Here is a 15,499-nt window from a genome sequence, read left to right as displayed (position 1 = left end):
TTTGCTAAAGGGCAGCATTTAGTGTTCCAAGTTCCCCTATCAGTAGTATTGCTTCAGCTGTGTCTCAAAATTTCTGACATGTTATATTTTCATTTCCATTCAGTTCAAAGTATTTTTAAAAACATTTCCCTTGAGACTTTCTCTTTGACTCATGGATTTAAGTGTGTTGTTTAGTTTTCAAATGTTTGGTGATTTTCCACTTATCTTTCTGTTGATTTCCAATTTGACTCCAGTGTGGCTGAATAACATATACTCTATGATTTTAATTTAAATTGAGGTTTGTATGATGGCCCAGGATATGGTCTACCCTAGTATGTAGTCCACAGGCTCTTGAATGTTATACTCTGCTGTTGCTGAGTGGACCATATTATAAATGTCTGTTGGATCTTGTTGGTTGATGGTATTGTTAAGTTCCATATCTTTGCTAATTTTCTGTCTAGAGATTCTACCTATCAATTATTGAGAAGGGCATTGAAGTCTCCAACTATAATGGCAGATTTGTCAGTCTCTCCTTTCAGGTAGGACAGCTTTCACCTCATGTATTTTGCAGCTCTGTTACTTGGTACATACACATTTAGGATTGCTGTCTTCTTGATGGCTTGACCTTTTTATCATTAGATAATGCCCTTCTCTGTCTCTAGTAATTTTGCTTCAAAGTCTACTTTACCTGATATTAATATAGCCATTCCTCATTTATCTTGATTAATGTTTACATGGTATAACATTTTCAATCCTTTTACTATCAACCTGCCTATACCAATATACTGTAGGGAGTTTTTGTAGCTAGCATACTGTTGGGTCACTTTTTTTTAATCTAATATGCTGACCTCTGCCTTTTATTTGGTATAATTAGACCATTTACATGTAAATAAGTATGCTATTTTAAATTTTTGTTTTGTTTTATTTTTCCTGCCTTCCTGTGGATGACCAAAAAAATTTTTTTTAATTTTACTTTGATTTATCTATAGTGCTTTTGAGTTTATCTCTTTCAGTGGTCGCTCTGGGTATTACATTACATACACAAAACTTATCTGTCTGTTGGTCCCATCCTTTTACCAGTTCAAGTGAAGTACAGAAAGCTTACCTCTATGTCTTTTTACCTTCTCCCATTTATAATATAATTGTCTTAAATAGTTCCTCTACATACATTTAGAACCACATCAAACAGTGTTACAATTTTGGTTCAACTATCAAACATAATTTAGAAAACTCAGGAGGACAAGGAAAGCCTACTGTATTTACCCAAATTTTTGCTTACTATGTTCTTTCTTCATTCCTAATGTTCCAATATACCTTCCTTTTATCATTCCCTTTCTATTTAGAGAAATTTCTTTAGCCATTTTTTTAAGGTAGGTCTGCTAGTGACAAATTCTCTTAGTGTTCCCTCATCTAAGAATGTCTTGATTTTTCCCTTCATTCCTGAATATTTTCACTGGGTATAAAACTCTAGTTGACAGGTCTTTTCTTTCAACACTTCAAAAATATGCCACTGCCTTCAGGCCTCCATAGTTTCTGATGAAAAATCTGCTTATGAGAAATCAGAGTGCTTTTCTCCTGTAGAAACAGTACCTTTTCTCACTCACTGCTTTCAAGATATTTTGTCTTTAGTTTTCAAAAGTTTAGCTATAATTGAACTTGACGTGAAGTTCTTTTGGCTTATGTTGTTTGCTCAGCTTCTTTGACCTGTGGCTTTATGCCTTTTGCCAAATTTGGGAAGTCTTCAGTCATTATTTCTTCATTTTTCTAGCCCTGCCTTCTTTTTCCTTTCCTTCCAGGACTCCAGTGACACAAATGTTAGACCCTTTGTTATAGTCCCATGGGTCCCTGAGGATCTTTATCCCCCCTTCAGTCTATTTTCTCTGTTATTTAGATTGGGTAACTTCTATTGTTCTATCTTCAGGTTCACTGATTATACACTGTCTCTTCCATTCAGCTGTTGAGCCTATCCACTAACTTTTTGAGTTTGGTTCTTGCATTTCTCAGTTCTAAATTCCCGTTTCATTTTTTTTTATACCTGCTATTTCTTCCCCAGGACTCTCAATTTTCTCATTTGTTTCAAGTGGGTTTAGGAACTCTCACTGAAGTATTTCTATGATGCCTGCTTTAAAATATTTGTCAGATAATTCTAACATCTGTTATTTTGGTGTTTATGTCTCTTGATTCTCTTCTTTCATTCAAAATGAAATTTTCCTGGTTCTCAGAATACAGAATGATTTCTTTAATTGAAACCTTAATATGTGGGGTATTATGATATTCTGGACCCTATTTTAAATCTTCCAGTTTAGCTGGCTTCCTCTGACACTGTTCCAGCTGGGGAAAAGGTTCCTGCCCAATTACTGCCAGGTGGGAGTAGAAGTCCAATTTCACTTGGCCAATGTTGAAACTGGTGGTGGGGAGGGGTTCCTCACTACTGCTGGCAAGGGTAGGGATTCTGGCTACTCAGTAAGCCTCCGCTGACACCACCTGGGCTGTGACAGCAGGAGTATCTCATTACTGCTCCCTTTGTGGCCTCCACCAACACCACAGGTAGGAGGGGGAGAGCCTCCTTACTCCTGGGAAGCGGTGAAAGTCCTGACCCTCACCTAGGCCTCCTCTAACATTACTCCAGTGGGAAGGGAAAGGAGCACCTCCTTACTGTTTAGGTGGGAGTGTAAGGCCAGGCTCCCCACATGGTCTCTAATGACAGTTAACCAGGGGAAAGGGAGAATGGCAGTGGGGAGGTTCAGTACTGTCGAGTAGGGAAGAAACTCCTGCCTCCCTACTCAATCTTCTCTGAAATCACCCCAGCAGGGGGTTGGAGAGCCTTGTTACAACTTCATAAGGGTGGAAGTCTAGGCTCCCCACTCAGCCTTGGCTGGCATGGGTCAGGGTTGGGGCCATAGTCTTTCTGCAGTGTTTGGCTAGAGCATAGCAGTTACTGGCTACCTTTTCTGTCTTTCCCAGTCTTTTGGCTAGGGAGAGCAGGCTTACTAGTCTGTGCTAGTTGCTATTTCCAGCCTGCCATCATCTTCAAGTTTGGGAAATATTAGGCAAAAAGAAAACCCAGGGAACTCACCCCATGTCATTCCTTGAATCCTGAGGTCCCTAGTCTTTATGCCTTTTCTCCACCTTTCAGTCTTCTTATGTTTATTTTATATATAATGTTCAAGATTTTCAGTTGTTTTAGCGGGAGGAATAGGGCAATGTACATCTACTCCATCATCCTGAAAGCAGAAGTCCCCACTTTTTAAACTGGTTCCCACTATGTCCAACCACACAAATTCCTGGAAAAATGAGGATAGAGTCTGTGGAAGAGAGTTTTCTTTATGTGATGCTTACATATTTGGACAAATTTGGACTACTGTACCATCCAAATGAGTTATGTGGTTAAGCCAGCCATATAAGAATGTCCAAATTACGTGTTAAATCAGGGTAGCACTTATGATATAAACTTGTGTACACTAAATACCTGGAACACTTACGATTTTGTAAATACTTATGAATTTAACAATTTTCTATTCAAAACTTTAAAATGATAGTTAAATTGTGTTTACTTAGGGAACAAGTACATAATCTGATCTTTCCAAAGACACTATATGGAACTATACAGCTAAATCCAATTTCAGACATTTTGTCATAATAAACAGATACTTAAATGTACTTATCCCGAAAGAAAATAAAACTACCCTAAAATAAATGGTCTAGAACAGTGCCTGCCACAGAATAAGCAACTCAATAAATACATGACAAAGGGTATCTATAACAAGATAGTGTTTAAAATTTACTATTAAAAAAATTTAAAAATAAATAAAATTTACTATTAAGTAGAAAAGCTTCCCTAGTTAATGTCAAACATATGAGGCTATATCATTTTTGTTTATAAAATGTTTTCATAATTCACCAATAAAAATATTTCCAATTTTTATATATCATTAGAATGTATTTAGGAGTATCTTCTTATAATAATACATTCTCAAATATGCTTGGCAATGAGCAGATTCAAGGTTTCTTTGATTATAAAGTTCAGAGAGATTGGTTTCACACAGACAGCTCTAATCAGTGAAAATAAAAGGTTGTAATTACCTAATAAATCACTGAGAATCAAGTTTTTTAAAAGATTAATATATATAATCTTTCAGGATTAATAACAAACTATGTGAAACAACAGGAAATTATAACATATATTTTAGTATTCTCACTCCCCCCCCAAGGTCCCAAGGACATAAATGTTAATGTAACAAAGTAGAGACTTCCTTAAATCACCTTAATCTAATGCAGAGCTTCACAAACTACGTTCCTTAGAATCCTAGTGTCTCTTGAAATACTGACATGTCCCACAGAGAAAATATAAGATTGGTTAAACCCAGTTAAACAAATTTCTCCACTACAGGAACACTCAGGGCATTTAAAATTAAATACGCACTGTAAACTTCCCACAGAGAATTACAGCTACACAGTTTCCCAAATTTATTTAATCAGAAGCCTTCTCCCAAACATCTATTAAATCTCATTGGAGACTAGTGTTGAATAGAACTCAATCTGAGAGACAGAATGGCAGAATAACCCTTTTCACTACTTGGCCAGGTAGAATGAAGACCAGAAATTTAATAAATATTATAGTTATAATAACTAAGAAATGATTCAACAAAGAAAATATTAGGATGAAAAGCTTTTTAAAAAACTATACGTGAGGGGGCTTCCCTGGTGGCGCAGTGGTTGAGAGTCCGCCTGCTGATGCAGGGGACACGGGTTCATGCCCCGGTCCAGGAAGATCCAACATGCCGCGGAGCGGCTGGGCCCGTGAGCCATGGCCGCTGAGCCTGCGCGTCCGGGGCCTGTGCTCCGCAGCGGGAGAGGCCACAACAGTGAGAGGCCCGCGTACCGCAAAAAAAAAAAAACAACAAAAAAAACTATACATGATTCCTAGCACTTACTAAAAACCTAGTCTGTTATCAATCACAGTGAAAAATAACCATGAAAATTGATTACAGATGTTATAATGATAAATTAACTAAGTGGCAACTCCATTCTAATTTAACCTTAAATATTATTCTCAAGTTTATTTAAACATGGAGATAAAACAACTATAGAAATTGGATGTTTCAGATGAAGTTTAAAAAAAACAACTTTCATTTTTAACAGAACTTCACACTTAATTATCTGAAATTAAACACCAGGTGTTAACCTCATGGAACACACATAACTATAGTATTATGGCTCACTAAACAGAATATATAATAAGCAGAACATATAACCATCAATGTTGTATTGTACGTAAGTACATGTGTGTATTTATGTGTGCATGTATTCAAGTATGTTTATGTGTATATGTATACACAGCCAATACGGCAAACATACCAGAGACCCTTAATAAAAGTAGAAAAATAAATTTTAAAAGAGTTCAACTCAAATTAAGGCCAAATATTATAAGAGTTTGAATGAGATTTTATAATGCTTCTTTTAACTAGACATTTACAATCCACATTTATGCCAAATTCTTTTTAAAACACATAGAACTAACAAAATACACAATGGCAAGCAGTGATATAACACTAAATTTAGATGCTGTATGATGATTTCTACAGTTTAACAAGTGTAGGTTATAAGTTTGAATTCAGAAAATAAAGGGAAACCACTTACCTCTAACTAAAGTTCTCTGAAGGTAGTATCCTCCTTAGAACCCCTATCTTGGGTAGTTTCACCTGCTGTAATTTCCCTCAAGAGATTCCAGCAAAGTCTAGGAAGGTTTAGGTTCCCTTCTGCAAGCCCTATTAGCGCATGTGTGTTATAAACCTGCTCACATACTGCTTCATAGCTGTAACTTCCAATTCCCACTGAATAATCTCCACCACCACCACCACCGTCATCCATGTATCAGTGCAGGAGAGAATTTGGAGAATTTCATTTAGAAATGTGACTTTTTTCACTTCTCCAAAAATGTCCTCCAAATCATTCCACTGCTATGTCTATAATGTACTGAAGAGAGTGGTGACGATTCAGCAGGTGAATAAATTACAACATATAGATTTAGCTATGCAATTATATTTGCTGAATACTCAAATATTAGATTCCAACATAACACAAATAAAACTAGCTTTCTCAACATTCAATAAATATGTAAAAAAAGGAAAAACTAAACTGAACATATATGTGAAAAATCTTACATAAAAAATACTTTCATAAATAAAGTAGAAAAAATAGTGTATATCACTTGGGACTACTGACTATTTCCCTAGTATATTTTGTTAAAGAAATGCCAATATTTTAAAATAAGCTAGGAGATAAGTCACTGAAACACATATGTTAATGATTTTTCAGTATGTCACTTCTACCTTAAACTGTCAAAATAAATAAAGTAAAAACAAAACAAAAATGAAAAATAAAACTAGCCACTCAAAGCAATGCCAATCTCATATACCCAGAGTGGCAGTTTACAAAGGGTACTATTAAGCACTTAACAAAATTTTTCAAATCTATTCAGGAAGCTGACTGAAAAACAGTGGAGCAAAGGACGCCTGATCTTCCACTATCCAGAAAGTCTTCTCCTTTGGATTTCCACTGACTGATTCCATAACTTCTTGCTGATTATTTCCTTAAGTCATATAAAAATAGGAGAAAAAAAGAAAGGGCATCAATTGTCCTAGAGGCCAGAGTACTAAACCATACTTGTAGCACTATTTTAGAGGCTAAAGTATGGACTAGCTTTAAGAACACTGATTTTAGCTGCAGCCACCATCGGCTTGACTGCAGCATAAGTAAGATCCAAAGCAACATCATGATGAAATTCTACTTTTTCAGATATCTTAGTTAGCTTTGAAAGTTTCCCCTGGCTCATAACAGGTTCAAATAAATGTTTCTGAACTCTAATTTTAAATGTCAAATTAACTCCTTCCAAGACTCTCCCTTTGTATAAGCAATTCAATATGCAAACCTAAGAATAAAATGCAATAATAAAATTATCAAAACGCAGTTAAAAATAGATAACAAAAGGAGGAATGAGAAAATCTTAATTGCCCAATTTGATACTCAATATATAAGTAACTAAGTTAATTATATATAGTTCTGAGTCTTCAAATTATCTGTGGTTATATAATACCTGCATCATTTTAAAATTAAATTTTAGAATAGGGATGCTTCTTTAAAAAATGTGGCCTCTGTTTGTCAAAAAATCCAGAGGTTATTTTTCCAATGGAACAAAACAATACCCTCAAAACAAAAAAAAATCACAGAAGTAGACTTACAGGGAATTCCCTGGCGGTCCAGTGGTTAGGACTCCATGCTCTCACTGCCAAGGGCCCAGGTTCAATCCCTGGTCGGGAAACCAAGATCCCATAAGCCACACGGCAAGGCCAAAAAAAAAAGAGTACCATTCATAAAATAGATTGTTTAGAGCTTAAAAAAAAAAAGAAAGTGAAATAATCTAGTCACCTCTAAGAAAGAATAAAAGATTGAGCCATGAGGCAGTATATTTGCATATACTTTCCCTCTTATACATGCACTATTAGGACTCACTGAAGGGTCAAAAATCTTCTAGATCTTGCTAGTTTAAATGCAGGAATGTCTAACAACCCAAGAAGGTGTATCTAGGATGATACTTACCTTAGGATATATTATACCACTGTGCTATTATGTATTCTGTGTATGGATACACAAGCAGTCAGCTGAAAGGTACACACCACACTAGCAAATGCTTGGCTGGACCCATAAGGTCGGATGACCAATGGAATATCAAGATATGTGTCGATTCTCCAACCCTCATAACCACATTCCAGACATCTCACGTAGTCCTTCAGCTTGCCTTGATACAGTTCATTTATAAGATCAGCCTAAAAAATAAGAACATTTATATTTTTTAAAGCGTTCCTTAAAAGTAAGTTACCAATATTTTATGTCTTTTAGAATGATTTTCAAAAGGATATTCATTCTTACTGTTGAAGTTTTAGAAACCTTTAAGATTTATCTAATCTAAATTCTACAGAAAAAAATAAAGGTTTAACAAAAACAAAATAAATTAAGAATGTGCAAAAATTATTTCAATTCTCACATTACTAAAAATCCCACTATTAAAATGTGTTTTGTTGATAAGCTGATTACTGATTTCACTACTAAGCCCCGTATTATCTTTTCATTAGGATGAGAATACATCATGACATTATTTTAGGCATACTGATAATCACACAGCTAAACAACTGGCTACTTTTATAGCTTTACATATATTACCACCACTTTCGCAATATTCTGATTCCTAAAATCATATCCTCTATCTCAAGGTACAAATAAAACTTTTTAACTTTCAGTAATATACATAAAACAATTTAAAGAAAAAATATACTGTAATTTTTTAAATGTACAGAAATTGAAAAAAAAATCTTAAACTCCATCTCCCTCAAAATATCCTCACCTAAAAGAATGGATCTCTCACCTACTCCCCAAACTTAGCCAACTGGGGCTATTCTGACTCAAAGGAGGCAGGTAACTCCCTAAGTAAGGACCCTCCATGTGAATGTCTTGCCTCAAGATTCTTGTACCCAAACTTGGGAACTCAGAAGGAACGCCCTAACTGGTCTTAATAGAAGTGTTGACCCACATAGGGATGTAACGAGGAGGAAGGGTACCTTCAGACCTATGAAAAAGAAACACCCCAATACCATCTACATAAAGTTATGAAAATACAATCCTATAATGAAGAGAAACTAGATCACTAAATGAACTTAAAATTTTTTCCAATATCTCTTAAGAACAGTTAAGAGGGAAAGCATATTACAGTTTACCTCTTTCATAAATTTATACCTCTTCAAGTATCTAGAATTCATAAGCCTTCAAATTAGGATCCACCATAACTGTCTACTCTAATACTATTTATTTAATGAAGCTTTCTTCATTCACCTGCCCCAGTTATATTTGATTATGTCTTCTCTACCTGAGAGGGCATTTATAAGTGTTTCAATCCAGTGTTTTTCAAGCAGTTTTGATAGCAACCCACAGTAAGAAAATAATGTACACCGCAACCCAATACATATAACTGTAACAAAAGTTGCATAAAACAATACTTACCCTTACTTATGTGATGCTTCTCTTATACTTTTCAATTTTATTCCTTTTTTTTAAAGTGCTGGTGTTGATTCACTAAATTTATTTCATAAGTGAATGGATCACAATCTAGTTTGAAAAACTTTAGTCCAAGCCATCATAATAGTTCCAATCAGAGAGTAGATCCTCCAGGCTACCTTCCAGATTCTTCCCCCTTTTTACCTCTAGTGATCTTCTATCACTACACCTAGCATAAACCCTCCTCTGTACTGAGTCCTGAGCCCCATCCAGTTCAGCCTTATGTCTCACCCCAATGATATATCTAATATTCTCCCACTTCTAACCTGTTCCTCCTTCCACTGGATAAGAAGAATAGGGTCAGATTAACAAGGATCCTAGGTGTCAAAAGCATGCCTATACCTGACTGGTCAAAAAGAAGGTAATGCTAGATGAATATACTTTACAATGTATACTTTATAATGTGTAACAGATAAGCCATCTAATTTACTTAGCAAATATCTGAAAATACTGTCCAAAAATCATCCCCAAAACACACACACATGTATGAATTACCTAGTTCTTAGCTAAACAGAGATCATCTAGATCACAGGGCCCAACTTATTTTAAAGATGAGGAAACTGTCAGTACTTTGACAACTGGACTAATGCCCAAGTTTTAAAACATTCCAATAGAATAAAGTCACTGTAAGGTAATGAATAATTTATTAGAAAACACTCCCCTCAATCTGAGAGATAAATTACCTGTTCTGTTTGTTTCCATTTCTGTTCCAAAGCATCAAACATGACTCTGCACAGTTCTTGTACATCATGCTGCTGCCAAGCTATTTTAAGATAAAATTTAATTAAAAAGAGCTATTAACTTAGTGTAATGTAGCATTAATTTGTTGTTTAAAAGCAAATTGTCAGAAATATGGAAAAGTCTACATAAAATAATGCTAAATTTAAAAAGAACACAAAATATACATTATAGTCATAAAAAGGCAATCACAAGGAAAAGAATCACAAGAGCTCATCACTTTATAAATAGCATATGCTCTATAGTGCTACAATATTTGCTATTTTTGTTATTTTTCACTGTAGAGTCAAGAAATATGATAATAAAAATCTAAGCCAACACCCTTTTAAAATTTTAGCTTGAGTACATAAAAATAGAGTATAACCAAACTTACTTTACAAGAAAATTTTAATTGATCAAAAATTTATGCCTCAGAGCTTAAATTTTCAAAATAAGTTATTTTTAAATGCCAGCAAAAAGCAATCAAAAGGTTTAAGGTAAAGTTAATTAAGATGTTAATATGTGTCATTTGTTTATAATACGGTCTCAGAATTCCTTTGACTATTACAAATACTTATCATTATAAGAGAATTGGTACCCTCACTACTATCCCATCCAAAGCTCCTTGTAACATCTGTGGTTTCAATTGCTCTCTTTTTGCTGGTTTGTAACAAAACAAAAAGCCTTTGAAGTTGGTATGGTATACTCGTCACTGGATCTTCTTCAGATTCTTCAAATTCCCACCTATTGAAATGAAATGTTTGAAAATTATCTACAAAATATCTTTATTCTTTAAAGCATAATTAATATTATCATAACAAATGTTAAGATGTTAACTCTGAGGGCTTTGGATATTAACCGAAGCTATTAATATCTAATGAAACATTAGTCTTTCTCTAATTCATAAATTTAGAAAAAAGTTAGACTTTCACAAGAAAAGGCATAAGAAGCCAACATGAATAAAACGCAAAGGTCATTTGAAAGTAATTGATGAACTTGAATCTGGTCAAGATTCTTGTCCTAATTATTAACTCATAAAAATACAGGGAACAGAATATTAAATGACACTCAACCATCGAAATGCAAACTGTGAAAAACTATAGGAAAAATGCCATCAGTTTTTGATATATATATATATATATATATATATATATATTCAAGGAATAAATTGCAATGTGGAAATAAGATCAAAGAGGATTAAAAGTCAATAGGTTGAGTCTTCTTTTTTTTTTTAACATCTTTATTGGAGTATAATTGCTTTACAATGTTATGTTACTTTCTGCCATACAACAAAGTGAGTCAGCTATACCTATACATATATCCCCATATCCCCTCCCTCTTGCATCTCCCTCCCACCCTCCCTATCCCACCACTCTAGGTGGTCACAAAGCACTGAGCTGATCTCCCTGTACCATGTGGCTGCTTCCCACTAGCTATCTGTTTTACGTTTGGTAGTGTATATATGTCCATGCCACTCTCTCACTTCGTCCCAGCTTACCCTTCCCCCTCCCCGTGTCCTCAAATCCATTCTCTACATCTGCGTCTTTATTCCTGTCCTGCCCCTAGATTCTTCAGAACCATTTTCTTTTTTTAGATTCCATATATGTGTTAGCATATGGTATTTGTTTTTCTCTTCCTGACTTACTTCACTCTGTATGACAGACTCTAGGTCCATCCACCTCACTACAAATAACTCAATTTCGTTTCTTTTTATGGCTGAGTAATATTCCATTGTATATATGTGCCACACCTTTATCCATTCATCTGTTGACAGACACTTAGGTTGCTTCCATGTCCTGGTTATTGTAAATAGTGCTTCAATGAACATTGTGGTACATGACTCTTTTTGAATTGTGGTTTTCTCAGGGTATATGCCCAGTAGTGGGATTGCTGGGCCGTATGGTAGTTCTATTTTTAGTTTTTTAAGGAACCTCCATACTGTTCTCCATAGTGGCTGTATCAATTTACATTCCCACCAACAGTGCAAGAGGTTCCCTTTTCTCCATACCCTCTCCAGTATTTATTGTTTGTAGATTTTTTTTGATGATGGCCATTCTGACCAGTGTGAGGTGACACCTCTTTGTAGTTTTGGTTTGCATTTCTAAGTTAAGAGTCTTATCAATCAATTTCAATGCACAGATCTTGTTTAGATCGTGATTTGAACAGAATGTTTAAAAAAGATATTATGAAGCAATCAGGGAAATCTTAGCAGTGACCTGAGATATAATTTACAGATGATATGATTGGGTATGTGCTTCCAAATAATCAGAATGGAGGATTATAGACAAAAAAGACTGATAATGAGTTGATAATATCCAAAGCTGGGTGATGGGTACAGAGGGATTCATTATACTATTTCACTATTTTTTAATATTTTGAAATTTTCCATAATTCATGCCTACACACCTAAAGTGGTAGGTTCTCTCCAGCTCTTATGTAGCAAGTGAAGAAAATAAACAAACAGAACTCTATCCTTCATGCTAGTGCTACCCTGTCTGTAGCCCAGCGAGGTCCAGCTTCTTAAAGGAGCCATTCCTTCCTTAGTTCTACATTATGAAACACCATCAGGCTCCTGGGCTTTGTTTCCCCACCTGCAAAAAGCTTCATTGTCTTTTTACAATCTCTAAGGCATCCTCTTTAATCTTATCTCTCACTCCCCCTCCACTCACTGGGCTCCAGTCACAATGGATTTTTGTTCCTCAAAGGCTTTTGCACTTACGGTTTCTTCTGCCTTGAATGTTCTTCTCCTGTATCTTCACAGGACTGACTCCTGTCAAGTCTATTCTACGGTATTTCCTCAGAGGGGCCCTCCGTAACTACTCACCCTACGTCTTGACAGTTATTCTTTCCATACTGTCGTGATTTTCTTCATGGCATACATGACTGTGAAATGAGCTCATTCTATTGGCTGACCTACAGAAGGTCTAAGGGAGGGACTCTGTCTTATTCACCACTGTAATTTCTGTGCCTAAAAGAGTGCTTGGCACACAATAAGTGTGCAACATATGTTTGCTGAATCAATCAATCTGGCTATGCTCTTACTCTTTTCCACAGAGCTATATGTTTACGGACCTCTTCCAGGGTGGAACTCATGGTTAAGCTCCTGGGGTCCCTGTTCCTAAGCAACACTCCCCAGAGAAGGCACATTATCATGGACTACTGAGTTTGTTCTAGTTTTGAGGACAAGCTCTAGATTTCATCTATTAACCTCATCTTCCATCTTCTTCTGACAAAAACTCCATTTAAGCAGATCTCCTGGAGGCCCCTGCAATATATCGCACTTAGTGGCATCAACTACAATACAGGTCGAATAGGGTAATGGAAATTCTGGCATCTAGTGGGTTGCTACTTCTAGCAGTGTGGCCTCTGGCAAACTATTTAACCTCTCTGTGTCTTCAGTTACCTCCTTTGTAAAATGTGGATAACAGCATGTATTCAATAATTCATACAGTTACCATGAGAATTAAATGAGTCTATATGTAAAGTGCTCAGAACAGTACCTGATACAAACTAACAATAACAAACATTTAGGTAGCACTTACTATTACTCAGTTTTGCTCTTGAAAGTCCTCCTGTCTACAAGGCCCTCTTTTTCGTCTCTACCTGGCCAAACCATACCTATCTTCAGGACCTACCTCAAGTTCTACTTGCTCTTCTAAGCCACTTCTCCAAGTTTCATTAATCTCCCTTCTCTCTAAACTCTCATGGTATTTAGCCATCCTTAAATGTTATTTAAACTATTTTATACATACATATATTGCTACTGTGAAGAGATCTGTAAATTACTTAAAAACAAAGATCTTATTTCTAACTTCATCTCTCTCTACCAAATGCCTAGCATATATAACACTAGGTAACAAATACTTGCTGAATGAAAAACAGGCCAATTTTTACAAGTAAATTCAGATGATGAGCTTACATATGAATGCAATGGTAATATAATGTTGTTTGTAATATCAAAAGTTCCAAAAATAGTTTAAATACATATTTACAGTAATTACAAAGATGTTACTCAAAAGTAACACAAAAAGGAGAAAAAAATCAGTTTATTTGTACTTTAAAATGTCTTAAAAAATAAGTTATGTATACTGTAAAGAAATACACAAAGTGAGAGTGTATTAAATGTATTATAATAGGATACTCATAAAAATAAATGTCTGACTTTAGGGTTTATTTAAATATGGACTTCCTCCATAGAGCATTTTAAAGTATCTGATATATATACATTCTTTTAAAAATACATTCTCTCTCTCTCTCTCTAATACACACACACACACACACACACACACACACACACACACGCACACGCACACACACACACACACACAACACCGGAACAGCTGCATTGTATTTTAATTAAAAAACAAAATCTGCAAGTTTAAAAAGACAACTTTGTTTCTTAAATTGAGAGGTGGAGGAAAAAAAGAATATGGTTTACACATCCAGATTATCTCCAAAAGCAGATAACTTATTTCTTCACAAAGGCATTAAAGCTAAAAGTGAGGAAGCTTAAATACAATAATTTATCTTAAACATAAATCTTATCAATTTTATCCTTTTGCTGTCTATGCACTCCTGATTCTCTTTCCCCACAAATTTTTCATATGCTGTCTCTCATAAGATCCTTTCCTTATTTACTATTCAAGGTATGTTTTAAGAAGTGAGAGATGCCCCAAACTTAACAAATAAGTGCAAGAAGGAAGACAGACTTAATTAGTTAAAAACTATATTTTCATTCTTAAATCAATTTTATTTATAGAATTTTTTTGAATACTCACTTATATAATGCATTCCTAAATTCAGGAGTCATAAAAAGTGTTTGCAAAAGGCTATTCAAATAGCAAGTCATTGCTTGGTTTACTAATCCCACATATCCTTTAAAAAAAAAGCACACACAAATATACATAAATCAGCATTTACATCAAAAAATTAATGAAAAGAAAACTTAACAAGAATTTACTACACAGTAAAAATTGAGAGGTTAAGGTTACAGTTGGAAATTATTTCAATTTTTTCAACAGCACCTAAGAAAGACCTCTTTGCTAATATGTGCACTATGTCAACCTTATTTCTCAGAAAAAGTCAGGATCTTTGGACATATTGCTATATGTCCAGAGATACACATGGATATTACATAGCATTTAATAAAACTTTAAGAGGGTTATGTTTAATAAAGTATTTTTTGACAAAAATCATCTTTGTTCACCAAATCTAAAAGTTGTGTATTAAAATGGAAAAGTATAAACATATTCACTTTAAACATCATATATACCCAACAAATGAAGACAGTACCGAACCAGTTATCCCAGTCATCAGGCCCCATAAACCAATTTCTACCAAGAATTAACAACATGAGATAAATTCACTGTATACAAACTCAAAGTGACTTCCACTGTTTTAACAAACCCATGAAGTATGAAATCCCACAGATCAGCACGCTATGCAAAGAGTGACTATTAAAGTAAGAAGAGAACTCAGAGATGGAGGTAGGGGAGAACCGAGAGAGGGGGAGAAGGAAAGGAGAAACTTACATGCATTCAAAAGTCAAGTGAACTATTTTAAGTACTTAGTTTTATATACCTAATTGGAAATGGCTACCACTGTTGAGAACATTTTCGGAACTTCTCCTTTGAAGTAGACTTCAGGCCCAGTTTATGAGGTACACATAGCACACAAATCAGCCTCATCATTTTAT

General features: G+C 35.0%; 1 protein-coding gene across 5 annotated transcripts in view; it reads right to left on the bottom strand.

Moving 5' to 3' along the window:
* USP47 (ubiquitin specific peptidase 47) overlaps nt 1-15,499 on the bottom strand; it is a 120,845-nt gene that overhangs the window by 48,268 nt on the left and 57,078 nt on the right. For 4 of the 5 annotated variants that reach the window (XR_012333455.1, XM_019948105.3, XM_019948106.3 and 1 more), the window contains 4 exons: nt 14,583-14,679; nt 10,403-10,548; nt 9,771-9,850; nt 7,656-7,805 (listed from right to left, as the gene is read on the bottom strand). Coding sequence is in view for 4 of the 5 variants with exons in the window: in XM_019948105.3 (XP_019803664.1) it covers nt 7,656-7,805; nt 9,771-9,850; nt 10,403-10,548; nt 14,583-14,679 (473 nt within the window). In the remaining variant the exon portion in view is untranslated. The remainder of the gene's footprint in view (nt 1-7,655; nt 7,806-9,770; nt 9,851-10,402; nt 10,549-14,582; nt 14,680-15,499) is intronic. The other variant, XM_073808623.1, reaches the window with a different exon arrangement.

The sequence above is a fragment of the Tursiops truncatus genome, chromosome 8 (genome assembly GCF_011762595.2).
Source record: "Tursiops truncatus isolate mTurTru1 chromosome 8, mTurTru1.mat.Y, whole genome shotgun sequence".
NCBI lineage: Eukaryota > Metazoa > Chordata > Mammalia > Artiodactyla > Delphinidae > Tursiops > Tursiops truncatus.
This window is presented reverse-complemented; position numbering and strand designations above follow the sequence as displayed.